This window comes from Hippopotamus amphibius, chromosome 3 (assembly GCF_030028045.1).
Source record: "Hippopotamus amphibius kiboko isolate mHipAmp2 chromosome 3, mHipAmp2.hap2, whole genome shotgun sequence".
In the NCBI taxonomy this organism is placed as follows: domain Eukaryota; kingdom Metazoa; phylum Chordata; class Mammalia; order Artiodactyla; family Hippopotamidae; genus Hippopotamus; species Hippopotamus amphibius.
Genome location: NC_080188.1, coordinates 41,092,940 through 41,106,400, shown reverse-complemented (window position 1 = coordinate 41,106,400; position 13,461 = coordinate 41,092,940). Strand labels below are relative to the sequence as shown.

The 13,461-nt window shown below is 38.2% G+C and overlaps 1 protein-coding gene across 1 annotated transcript in view; it reads left to right on the top strand.

The window, feature by feature from the left end:
- The window catches only part of TMPRSS11D (transmembrane serine protease 11D), a 63,312-nt gene extending 51,206 nt beyond the window's left edge, over positions 1–12,106 (top strand). Inside the window, exons 7-10 of the mRNA XM_057728624.1 lie at positions 4,722–4,899; positions 7,224–7,483; positions 8,613–8,755; positions 11,843–12,106. Coding sequence (XP_057584607.1) covers positions 4,722–4,899; positions 7,224–7,483; positions 8,613–8,755; positions 11,843–12,004 — 743 coding nt within the window. The 3' untranslated portion in view covers positions 12,005–12,106. The remainder of the gene's footprint in view (positions 1–4,721; positions 4,900–7,223; positions 7,484–8,612; positions 8,756–11,842) is intronic.
- The last annotated feature ends 1,355 nt before the right edge of the window (positions 12,107–13,461 follow it).

Sequence of the window (13,461 nt, the reverse complement as noted above, 5' to 3'; positions counted from 1 at the left end):
GGATAGGTGTTAGCTATTCTCGAAATGTTTGATAGAATTCGCCCGTGAATCCGTCTGGTCCTGGGCTTTTGTTTGTTGGGAGATTTTTAATCACTGCCTCAATTTCCGTACTTGTAGTTGGTCTGTCATGGTTTCTATTTCTTCCTGGTTCAGTCTTGGAAGATTGTATTTTTCTAAGAATGTATCCATTTCTTCCAGGTTATCCAATTTATTGGCATGTAGTTGCTTGTAGTAGTCTCTCATGATGTTTTGTATTTCTGAGGTGTCCGTTGTGACTTCTCCTTTTTCATTTCTAATTCTGTTGATTTGCATCTTCTCCCTTTTTTTCTTGATGAGTCTGGCTAATGGTTTATCCATTTTGTTAATCTTCTCAAAGAACCAGCTTTTAGTTTTATTTATTTTTTCTATCGCTTCCTTCCTTTCTTTTTCATTTATTTCTACTCTGATCTTTATGATTGCTTTCCTTCTGCTCACTTTGGGGTTTCTTTGTTCTTCTTTTCCTAATTGTTTGAGGTGTAAGGTTAGGTTGTTTATTCGATCATTTTCTTGTTTCTTAAGGTAGGACTGTATTGCTATAAACTTCCCTCTTAGAACTGCTTTTGCTGTGTCCCATAGGTTTTGGGTTGTTGTGTTTTCGTTGTCATTTGTTTCTAGATATTTTTTGATTTCCTCTTTGATTTCTTTAGTGATTCCTTGGTTGTTTAAGAGTGAATTGTTTAGCCTCCATGTGTTTGTCTTTTTTGCAGTTTTTTTCCTGTACTTGATATCTAGTCTCATGGCGTTGTGGTCTGAGAAGATGCTTGATATGATTTCAATTTTCTTGAATTTGCCAAGGTTTGATTTGTGACCCAAGATGTGATCCTGGAAAATGTTCTGTGTGCACTTGAGAAGAAAGTGTATTCTCTCGTTTTTGGATGGAATGTCCTATAAATATCAATTAAGTCGAGATGGTCTAATGTGTCATTTAAAGCTTGTGTGTCTTTATTTATTTTCTGTTTGGATGATCTGTCCATTGATGTAAGTGGAGTGTTCAAGTCTCCCACTATTATTGTGTTACTGTCGATGTCCCCTTTTATAGCTGTTAGCATTTGCCTTATGTATTGAGGTGCTCCTATGTTGGAGGCATAGATATTTACCATTGTGATATGTTCTTCTTGAATGGATCCCTTGATCATTAGGTAGTGTCCTTCCTTGTCTCTTGTAATAGTCTTTACTTTCAAGTCTAATTTGTCTGATGTGAGTATTGCTACTCCAGCTTTCTTTTGACTTCCTTTTGCATGGAATATCTTTTTCCATCCCTTTATTTTCAGTCTATATGTATCCCTTGGTCTGAAGTGGGTTTCTTGTAGGCAGCATATAGAAGGGTCTTGTTTTTGTATCCATTCAGCCAGTCTGTGTCTTTTGGTTGGAGCATTTAATCCATTTACATTTAAGGTGGTTATTGACATGTGTGTTCCTATTACCATTTTCTTAATTGTTCTGGGTTTGTATTTGTAGGTGTTTTCCCTTTCTTGTGTTTCCTACTTAGAGAAGTTCCTTTAGCACTTGTTGTAAGGCTGGTTTGGTGGTGCTGAATTCTCTGAACTTTTGCTTGTCTGGGAAGCTTTTGATTTCTCCCTCAAATCGGAATGAGATTCTTGCTGGGTAGAGTATTCTTGGCTGTAGGTTTCTCTCTTTCAGGACTTTCAGTATATCCTGCCATTCCCTTCTGGCCTGCAGAGTTTCTGTAGAGAGGTCAGCTGTTATCCTTATGGGTTTTCCCTTATATGTTATTTGTTGCTTTTCTCTTGCTGCTTTTAATATTTTTTCTTTGTGTTTAATTGTCATTAGTTTGATTAATATGTGACTTGGTGTATTTCTCCTTGGGTTTATTCTGTATGGGACTCTCTGTGCTTCTTGGACTTGGTGAATTATTTCCTTTCCCATGTTGGGGAAGTTTTCCACTAGAACCTCTTCAAATATTTTCTCAGACCCTTTCTTGTTTTCTTCTTCTTCTGGGATGCCTATAATTCGAATGTTGGTGTGCTTAATGTTATCGCTGAGGTCTCTGAGACTGTCTTCTATTCTTTTTATTCTTTTTTCTTTTTCCTGCTCTGTGGCAGTTATTTCCCCCATTCTATCTTCCAACTCACTTATTCGTTCTTCTGTCTCAGTCATTCTGCTGGTTATAGCATCTAGAGTATTTTTAATTTCAGTTATTTTGTTATCCATTGCTGTTTGTTTTTGTGAGTTCTTATGAACTGTTTCTTGTACTTTCTCTATTTTGTTATCGAGATTTTGTATCATTTTTACTATTACTCTGAATTCTTTTTCAGGCATTTTCCTATCTCCTCCTCATTTATTTGGTCTTGTGGGTTTTTTTCCTGCTCCTTTGCCTGCATAGTTTTCCGTTGTTTCCTCATGGTTGTCCAGACTTTTGGGGTTGCTTGTCCTGGCGTTAGAGTTGTTTATAGAAGACTGTCCAAGCCTCAGACTAATGTTAATATTTCTGTTTCCTTAGAGTCTCAGCTGTAAGTGTCCTTCTACTCACCTTGGGTTTTTTTTGCATTATTCTGTGGCCAGCAGAGCTTCCTTTATTGTGTGTCTGTAAGCGTCGGTGTGTGGGGAGGGAGAGAGTACGATAGTGGCTCCTTTCCCTGGGAGTGAGTGAGCAGTGGCGTACTGTTGTTTCAGTCGGGCTTGGAGGTGCCTGTTGCAGAGGGATGCCAGTGGCTCACGTGTAAACAGAAAGTCTCAGAGTTGGGCCTCCCTCCGGTTTTTTGTTTTTTTTTTTTTCTCTGCAGCCTCCCTGCTGCTGGCGTTCCAAGGGGTTCTTTTTTGGTTTTTTTTTTTTGTTTTTTATTGGGGGGGGGGTTCACCAAGTTCAATCATCTGTTTTTATACACATATCCCCGTATTCCCTCCCTTCCTTGACTCCCCCCCCCAGTCCCCCCCACCCTCCCCGCCCCAGGCCTCTAAGGCATCTTCCATCCTCGAGTTGGACTCCCTTTGTTATACATCAACTTCCCACTGACTATCAATTTTACAGTTGGTAGTACAATCTGTCATACAGAGTGAAGTAAGTCAGAAAGAGAAAGAAATATTGTATGCTAACTCACGTATACGGAATCTAAAAATGGTACTGATGAACTCAGTGACAAGAACAAGGACGCTGATAAAGAGAATAGACTGGAGAACTCGAGGTTTGAGAGGGGGCAGGGGGTGAAGGGGAAGCTGAGACCAAGGGGTTTAATCTAGCCCCGCCCAAATGCTTGAGGGTGCTTGTTATCCCTGAGCACCGTAGGTGGCCCACTGGCGTCTCTCCACTGCCTGTTGCAGAGGCGCAGAAAGAGAGAGAGAGGCTATGCGCGCGGCTCCTCCCCCCCCGCCCGTGAGCCTGCAGCCTCCAGCTGCCATCATGGCCCAGCAGCTCTCAGGGGCAGGCACTCCTCGCCGTGGACCTCTTCCCTCCTGTCCTCTCAGTCCACCCCCTACTGGCAACAATGTTTCTCACCCTGAACCAGCTCTCCGGTTCCCACGCTCCCGCTCCCGGACCCTCGGTTCAGCCGCGGATCGATGTCTCGGTCCAGGAACGCTGAGCTGCGCTGCGGACCCTCCATATGTTTCTCACTCCCTCCCGTCTGCCACAGCTCCGCCGCTTCACCCTCTTTGAGCCGTTGTAGATGCCTCCCTACCGGTTATGTCGGGCTCCTTGCCTTCCTTTCTGGTGTCCGAGGCTGTCTGCTGGTGTTCAGCTGGTTCTCTGTGGGAATTATTGCGTCCTTCGGTGCATTCCCAATGCATCTGTGGAGAGGGATGCATTCCACATCCCTCTACTTCGCCTCCATCTTTTTTTTCTCCTTTTTTTTTTTTTTGCAAGAACATTTAAGTTCTACTCTCTTGGCAAATTTCAATTATACGATACAGTGTTGTCAACTATAGTCACTACGTTATACATTAGATTCTCAGACCTTATTCATCTTATAGCTGAAAGCTTACACCCTTTTACCAAACTCTCCCTATTTCCCCTACCTACTGGCAACCACTTTCTGATGTTTCTAGGAGTTCAACTTTTATTTAATTTCCACATATAGGTGATACCATGCAGTATTTGTCTTTGTCTGGTGAATTCCCTTAGCACAATATCCTACAGTTTCATCCATGTTGTTGCACATGACAGGATTTCCTTCTTTTTTAAGGCTGAATAACATTCCAAGGTGTGTGTGTGTGTTCACGTGCACACGCACACGTTTGCGTGTATACATACACCACTACTTCTTGGTCCAGTCATCTACTGACAGACATTTAGGCTGTTTCTACACAGAGCCAACATTTCTAACAAGTTCCTAGGGGAGGACCATGCTGCAGGTCCACAGACCACACTTTGAGTAGCAAGGCTATTGAGAAGATAGGAATTTCCCAGGGAACCTGTGGCCTCCAGCACTGACCTACCTTAACCTCCATTCATGAGAAACTGCAGAGAATGCTGAAGCTGCTCCAGAATTTTAAGCCTCCATGCCAGTTAAGTTCAGAAATGTTCTTTAAAATGCAGTCTATAGCAACAGTCACATTACGTATTCTCAAAATATAACATATTGATCATGCTTTTGGAAAGCCTAGCATGTCTTGGAAAAGAATACATAAAAGACATAAAAGTCATAAATGATGGTGAAATTTTTAAAGTATCTCCCAAATGTAAGAATCATGATCTTCCCAGCACATTAATTCCCTTTTCCCACTAGTCTGTGGGACCCGTCCAGACCTAATAACATTGTCTGAGGAGAGAATCATAGGAGGCACTAAAGCTGATCGAGGAGACTGGCCCTGGCAAGTCAGTCTACAGCGGGGTAATCTTCACCGCTGCGGAGCTGTCTTGATCAGTAGCACATGGATCCTGACAGCAGCTCACTGCTTCAGAAGGTAAGACCACAGTTACCTACTATCTTGGTACACCTTATAGTTGTCTCAATTAATACTCACATCTGTGTTAGAGGGTTATCAATCAATCACGTTTTATGCATAAATAAATTGAGCATTAGAGATAATGTCACTTGCCCTGAATAACACTGCCCATATGTGACACAGCCAAGATTCAAATCTAAATTCGTCTGGTTCCAAAACCATGCTTTTATTCATTTGCTGAAAGAAAGGAAAAGAACGGAGCAAGGGAGGCAGACAGGGAAGAAAGAAAAGAGCATCTTTTAGAATCTTCACTATACAGACCCTGAGACAAAGTTTAATGTAAAAAATTCATGTATTTCTTGTTGTCAAATATTTTTTCTTTACAATCTTTAACTAGCATTTACTCTTTTGCAAGCTCTGTACCTCATAAAAGTATCTCCTGGATATATAATTTCTATTTTCCATATAATTCCATTATCTAACCTCCACAAAACTCTCAAATTATTTGGTTACCTTTTGTTTTTATTCAACCTTAAAGGCATGTTGCATTAATCAATCTTACAATTCATAGATCCTTATTTTCATCAGTTTGTACAGGCCTTTCCCTCATTTTATTTTTCTCCTGTCATACCTGGATTCCACTTCCACTGCCTTCCCTGCCCCTGTAATATTTGACATATGTTTTTAAATATGCAATTACCTACAAATCCTTTAGTGTGTGTGTGTGTGTGTGTGTGTGTCTAATTTATATGAGTAACACTGTGTGTAACTCTCATATTGTTCCTTACTGTATTTGCTCAACCCTGGGAACTTTAATCTGGTTCACCACTGCATCCACCATATCCCTGCATCCAGCCAGGTTGCTCCAACTTCCCACGGCCACAAAGAGCAGCACAGATACACTTTCTCTCATGCCTTCATATGTGCCTCTCTACAAACCTTCAAGAATTTCTTGGACATATGTACACAGAAGTATATATACAGTGTGCCAAATACACTAATGTTTTCCAGAATCTTCCATCTTCACATGTAATGCAAGAGTTCAACCTTTTTTCACCAACACAGTATTATTTTTTTTCAATTTCTGTCATTCTTACAAATATACTTTAGATACTAATTATTGTTATAATCTCCATTTCTCTGCTCACTAGTGAGTTTGCGTATCATTATTTCTACTGGCTGTTTGGGCTTCTCCCATGAAATGCCTATTAACATTTTTTGCTCATTTTATGATTGTTTTTCTCTCCATTTATTGTTGGCTTACAGACTTCTGTATATTCTACAAAAATTTTGATATTAAATATTGCAAGTATTTCCTCATGGTCTCTCATTCATCTTATAAACATGTCTATGGCACAGTTAATTTTGTTTTTGGTTTTTTGTGTATTTTAATTGATTTCTTTATGCTACATACTTTTTATGAAAGTATAGTTGATGTACAGTACTTTATGTTATACGTGTACAGTATAGTAATTCACAATTTTTAAAGGTTATCCATTTATTATAAAATATTGGCTATATTCCTTGCATTGTACAATATATCCTTGTAGCTGATTTATTTTATACTGAATAGTTTGTACCTCCCCTACCCCTACCTTGTCCCTCCCCCTGCCTCGTAACCATTAGTTTGTTCTTTATATATGGTACACTTAATTTTGATTTCATGAAATTCATCCATTCTTAACTGTATGGTTTGTATTTTGGGAGTTTGGCTAAAAAGTCTCTATTCCTAGGTCACAAAGATAATGCCTTCTATTTTTTTATATATTAGTGCACACACACACTCACTCTCTCTCTCCCCCCCATATGTGTGTATTTATACACACACACATGCACACACATGCACCAAAATCTTCAAGAAGCATCACACAGTACAGAAAAATCATTCATCCAATAATAAAACCCCTTATCATCACTACTATTTAAATGGAGTTTCAGGCTAAAGGAAAGGAAAAAAAATAACAGTTGGAAGGAATCAGTTAAAACTAAAGTGAACATTATTTCAGACTGCTTATTTGCTTGAGAGGAAGGATGAAGAATAGGGAGAAATCAAAAAAAATTTTGTATTATACTAATGTTCATCAAAGTATCAGGATATCCTCATTGGAATCCAGAACACGGGAATGTTCATCACCCAAAGACATGTTTTATAAAATGTTTCTATGTTTCTTTAGACAAATGATCACTCATTGTGCCAGTAAAGAGTTACAGAAATAGATCGCAAAGAAATGTTGGTCATATGATTCCTCAATTGCGATGGGGCAGGGGGGGAGAACACAAAATCCAAATATTTGAAATTCTCACCAGTTCTCTATTCAAATAGGATGTTTTCATATTTTCAGCTACTCTGATCCTCGTCAATGGACTGCCACCTTTGGTATTTCTGCAACATCTCCTGAACAGAGAATAGGAGTAAGGAGTATTTTAATCCATAACAATTATAAACCTGAAACTCATGAAAATGATATTGCACTTGTACGACTTGCTAGAGAAGTCACCTTTACCAGAAATGTACATATGGTGTGTCTCCCAGAGGCTACCCAGAATATTCCACCTGGTTCCACTGCTTATGTAACAGGATGGGGATCTCGAAGATATAGTGGTGCGTATCTCAGGAAAAATAAAACAACAGCAATATCTCCTGGTACTTGCTATTATGTATTTTTTTAATTAAGGAACACCTGAAGGGCAGGTTCTATGGACAGAACCATCCTATAGTCTGGTCATCCTAAGCTCTAACTAGAGTTCTTTCAGCAAAGCAAAGCAATGTCTCTAGAATTGTCTAGGGAATTCTCACCTATAGAAAAATGTAAAAGCAAGCAATGCAGAAACATGAGGTCTGCCATGATCCAGAGACTCTATAGGAATCAAATGGCTCCCCTACAAAGAAAATTTTTTAATTTTAAAAAAGGATTTGGATAGGTATTCTCTAAGGGTTTTAACACCCTTTCAGATATTAACAGCCATTTAAAGTATTCTGAAGGGAAAGAAATCCTGCCTTTAGAACAGGAAACTCTTTGTACATAAGTATTATTCACACTTGTTTATGAAGCAAATAAAATGAGAAAAAAAAATAAGGGTGACGTGAAAGAGCAATCATGGCCAAGGGGAAAATAAGAGTATTAGCTAGAGAGCAGAAGGATATCATTAACGATATCCACGTTTCTACCCATGTTGTAGATCATCTCTCCAGGAAATAAAACAAAGGTTTAATTGTCCTAGAAAATATTTCGTTGTGCTTTCATGGCCCAAAGTAATCTGATGTAGTAGATAAAATTTGTGCCAATCACAAAAATGGCAATGCCATTTTGAAGGAATATCAAAATGAAATAAATTCATTCCTTAGCCTTGAAACCAGATTGGTTTCTCTTTTGTTACTATATTAAAGGTTAATCAATATGTAATTTTCTAACTCAAAGTCAGTCAGTGCATATTTCCAATTCTACTGGTCAATTTTAAGTAAGCAGATTTTTTTTGCCCTCTTAAGGTCTAAGGGGCACTATATCACAAAGCTAACGCAGAAAAAGAAAAACACCAATCTGTGTAAAGGGGTTATCTATCTCTACTATGGAAATTTTTGGTGAGAAAAAACTCTTAATACATCCTCAATAGCCTTCTTTGCTGAAGAAGAGATAATGTTTAGAGTACAATTATTCCTTCCTATATTCACCACAGAATCATTAATTTATCTACACTGAAGTCCATTTTCTTTCTGCTTTTATACTTCACAGGCAGCACAGTTCCAGATCTAGTACAAGCACGGGTCAATATAATAAGTAATGATGTATGTAACGCACCAGCTGGTTATAATGGAGCCGTCTTGCCTGTAATGCTATGTGCTGGACTGCCTCAAGGTGGAGTGGATGCATGCCAGGTAAGCGAGTCACTGTGATCCACATCACCATCCTAATTTACAAGCACTTACTAGCATGTCATACTATGATAGGCTTGGAGGTAATGTAATACAGCCCTAATCCTCTAAAAATATATGAGCTAGATTTTACAGATTCTTATATGAAGTTGATCTATCATGAAACACTGATTCTTAGAAGCCAAGTTGTAAAGTAGTTAACTATCAAGCTCAAGAACCAGACCGACCCAGATCTGAATTCCTTAACCTCTATAACCAATTATTTTATCTATAAAATCGAGATAATAATAGTATCTAACTAAAGATTAGATGGAGATTAAATATGTCAGGCACATACTAAGCAAGAAAGAAATCTCAGCTATCTCAGCTATTTTTACTGTTGTCAACTTAGACCATGATCACTGACATCAATAACTTTCATCTCAACCTTCTACTATGAACTTATATAAATCACTCATCTAAGAGTCGTAGATTGTTGATTTTATAAACATAAATGACACCTCAATATCAGTACCTTGAAGATAGAAAATTCATGCAAGGAACTTAGTTACTTGAGTCACAATAGCTTCCACAATTGTAAAATAGCACTAATGAAGGTAAAAAAGAAACTATTTAGATCTACTTTGTAATTTTCAACCAAATATAAAAACACTAACAATAAATATGAATTCTTACTCTAATGTAATTAGAATAAGATTTTAATTCTAAATTTTTAATTAAATTATCTAAACAACTGATGTGGTTATATCTTTTAATAGATTTTATTCCTATGTCTGAAACCCAACCCCATACAGCAACAGCAACAACTACTTAGTATCCAAAATTACATTTTTGGAATTAAGAAAAATTAATCCGTTCTCTTGATGAATCTGTTACTGCTTTCCTGAATGAATCATAAGCAGAAAAATGAGGTTTATTCTTTCCTCAAATATTGCTGACTTTTATATTTACTGCTTACATTCTTGAAAAAGAGGATATGCTGTAGTTCTTACATAGTTTTGGCAAAGACCCCAGTCCATAAGCATTTCCCCCAAAATGAAACATTTTTATTGACTGCAAGTTGTGTGGGGATGGAGGGGAACTGTTCATCAGTTTTCAAGACACTGTTAATTACACACTGGTTTTTATTCCCGTTAAGCGGAAATGTCATGATGGCAGGAAATGCTTCTTGTTCCCCTTCCCATTACCTTCTTTTCTATTGCTAATCCTGTAACAAAAAATTCTCCGCTTTCATCGTTTTACAAAGAACCCACCGATCAAATAAGCCACACACCTCTACACCGATAGTTTCAGATCTGCTGAGAGCATTCATTAGAACTGATGTAAGGATATACATGAGATATAAGAGGGCGTTTATTCACATGCTTAATGCATGATGCACCTTAGCTTCTGGAAATACAGATTCTGCTCTTCCTCCAAGCTCAGTTCAAGCCATAACTTACCATGAACCTTTTCCTGTGTGTTCATTCCACTCTGGGCTTCACTGATTTTCAGCTGAAATACTATAATTCACAGAGTTTATGCCTCAAAAAAATAGCACTTTACATACAAGCTTATGAGACCCTATTTTTGTTCATTCGTTTACTTTTTTTAATTGCATTACTTACTTTCTATGTGCCAGACTCTGTGCTTACACAGCATTACCTGAACCCAGCGAGTCTATGGTCTAAAAGACAGAACACAGGCTCAAGTGTCTGCCCAATCAGGCAGTGAAGCTGCCCAGATATAGGAAAAATTACATGTCCCTCTTAGTTCAATATTTGCTTGCCCACTTTTGTTAAGACATTATGCAGAGAAATCTCTTACTGTAGAAGTAGCAGCAGAAAAACACAATGAGGGGCGAGTGCTGAGGACTGGCAAACTGGAGCACGTGTGCATGATCTAAAGGAGGCAGGTGCCAATCAGCTCCATGTAGCGCTTGCCATGCAAGCTGGTGATTCAGACCCTAACACTTCTCCCAATCTAAACCAGTAATTAAGTAGGTATGGAAGAACTAGCTACTATGAAAAGCAGTCAAATGAATAGCAAACTATCCTAGAAGCACACTTGGTAATAATAGCTGACTTTTATTAGTACTATTTACCAGGCAGTACTCAGAGTACTGTGTGTATTAAACTCATTAAACACATAAAAATATTATTTACAGATGAGGAAGCTGAGGTACAGAGGGCTATTAAGTGGCTTACTGAAAATTATATAGCTAGTAAGTAGAAGATTCAAACATAGGCTAACTCCAAATCCACAGGCTTAACCCATCATGCAGCATGTAAGATACCTTAATTTTTCTCCCCAAATATATTACATGCACAGATATTTAGTTCATTGGTTTATTATTATAATTGGTTGGTAAGTATTTCATAAGGAATGCTTTACTTTAAATTTCTTTTCTACTATTCACCAAAAGAATATTTTTTGATATACTGTACATCAAACATCATGCATTGTGCTATGAGTAAGAAGGTAAGCGAGATTTCTAAAACCTTATTCATTCAGTAAATATTTTCTTAGCATCTCCTTTGGGCTAGAAGCTTAGGATACAGCAGTGTCCAAAATATGTATTCCCCCTTCCCTGATGGACCTTACAGTATAGCCTGAAAAACAGACACTGAACAGGTATCATAAATGCATTGAGGGTTGCAGAGATGTGCAGCTGCTACCACCAGAGAAGCTGATCCAGTGGGAGTAAGTTCAAACAGGCACACAAATGTGCTTGTACAAAATAATGAAGCAGCAGTGAAAGTACACACAGGATGTGGGAACACAGGCAGTGAAAAACCAGTATAGCCCAAAGCTGGAAGGGGTGACAGTGGGGAGGAAAAGTGCAGGTCAGGGATGGCCCCCTGAAGGAGGTGAGCCTGGGATGGGTAGCAGACTGGTGGAGTCTGGGAAATGTGCTTCTCACACTTGCTGAAGGAACAACGTGTGTACTTGGAGGATTCTGTTAATTTTCATGACTTGATATATAGTATTTCAACAGGAAATGTCAGACTAACTTTACTGTCATAATGGATGTGAATTCTACTGCCATAGAAGTAAACTTGATACTTCTGGGTTGTTTTCACACTTAAATAATCATTCTGTTTCCTTCAGGGTGACTCTGGTGGCCCATTAGTACAAGAAGACTCACGGAGGCTTTGGTTCCTCGTCGGGATAGTAAGCTGGGGGTATCAGTGTGGTCTGCCAGATAAGCCAGGAGTGTACACTCGAGTGACAGCCTACCGTGACTGGATAACTCAACAAACTGGGATCTAGTGCAATACATACATCTTTGTTGCAGAGTCTGAATACAGATGTGCCTGTCTAAAATTCCAAAACTTTGTAAAAAGAAAGTGTCCTATTTTGACATTCTGTTACATAAATATGTTTAACACTATTTAATCTTTCTCTGTTACTATGGGTCTTATATTTTCTCAAGAAAACTATATGAATGTTGCATAGTATCGTGGTTATGTGTAAACTAGTTACAGAGGTAACAATTATACTATATTTGTGATAACCTAAGTGCCAGTAGTGAGAGAAACAGATACCCTGAGAGTGGAATCTAGAGGAAACTGCACAAGTCCGCAGGGTCAGAGGAGTTGCCTCTGAGGAAGTCTCATCAAAACTGATAAATGGGCAAAGCATAGAAACTTGCAAAAGAAGAAGTTGTAGATAACATTCAGGACCGAAAAGTATGAGGCAAGAAAAATACTATGTTTTGAAATTTCTGGTTACTTAATATTTTATAGGAGGTGTAAGTCCTAAAAGTACATGTATGAAGTCACTGTACAGTCCTACAGCAATCTTAATATCCTTTAAGAACATGCTCCCATAGGAACTAACCGATGAACTTCTGGCATTTACAATCAAAGCTAGAATATTCATTCCTCACCAGAGACCCAAAGAATTATAATTTTCGTGATAACTTTTATTTAAAATATTCTTCATCTATGTGAATGAGAGAATTTATCTCCTTCATAGAGAAGCTAAGTAAATACACCTACTAAACCTTCTCAGGTAACTTACAACCATGTACATACACAGTGCTTTTTTTTCTTTTCTCTCTTTTTTTCACAGCGCTTTTAAACAACTAAATAAGAGTAATTTTAAGAACTAAAGATCACCAGTGGCAGTTATTTTTGAAAGTTCAGGGATCCTCAGTAGCTAAATTCAAGTAATGAATTGAAAGTCATAAGGAAAAAAAAATGGGAAGAGTGGGAGGAGTTGGTTTGCAAAACAAACACAAAGTTAAATAGCGTAATTTCAATAAAATGATCTTAGTGAAGAAACTTTTCTCTCTCTCCTCTGACTCTCTCTCTCGCGCTCTCTCTCTCGTGCTCTCTCTCTCTCTTTCCTGCCCTACCCACCTTACACCCATACACACCCAAACAACACAAATGAAATGTATTAACATTGAATGGCACAGCAATGCATATAGCCTGAATTATGACTGTGACAGAATTTTTATGGGACTCTGGCACAGCTAAAGCTTGCTTATGCATGATCACCTATGTGTCAGAGCTTCCTCCTTCTAAAAGCTAGCTTATGACACCTGCATATCAGAACAACTACATGCATTGTAGTGAAAACATCTTGTATTTCCTCATGTAAAATTGTGAAGAGACCTACATCGAAGTCATTTACTTTACAGCAGTTGATTTAACCAACCCTCAGTGAAATGTACACATAAATCATTGGTACACCTTATTTCAAAAAAGCTATTTCAAAAT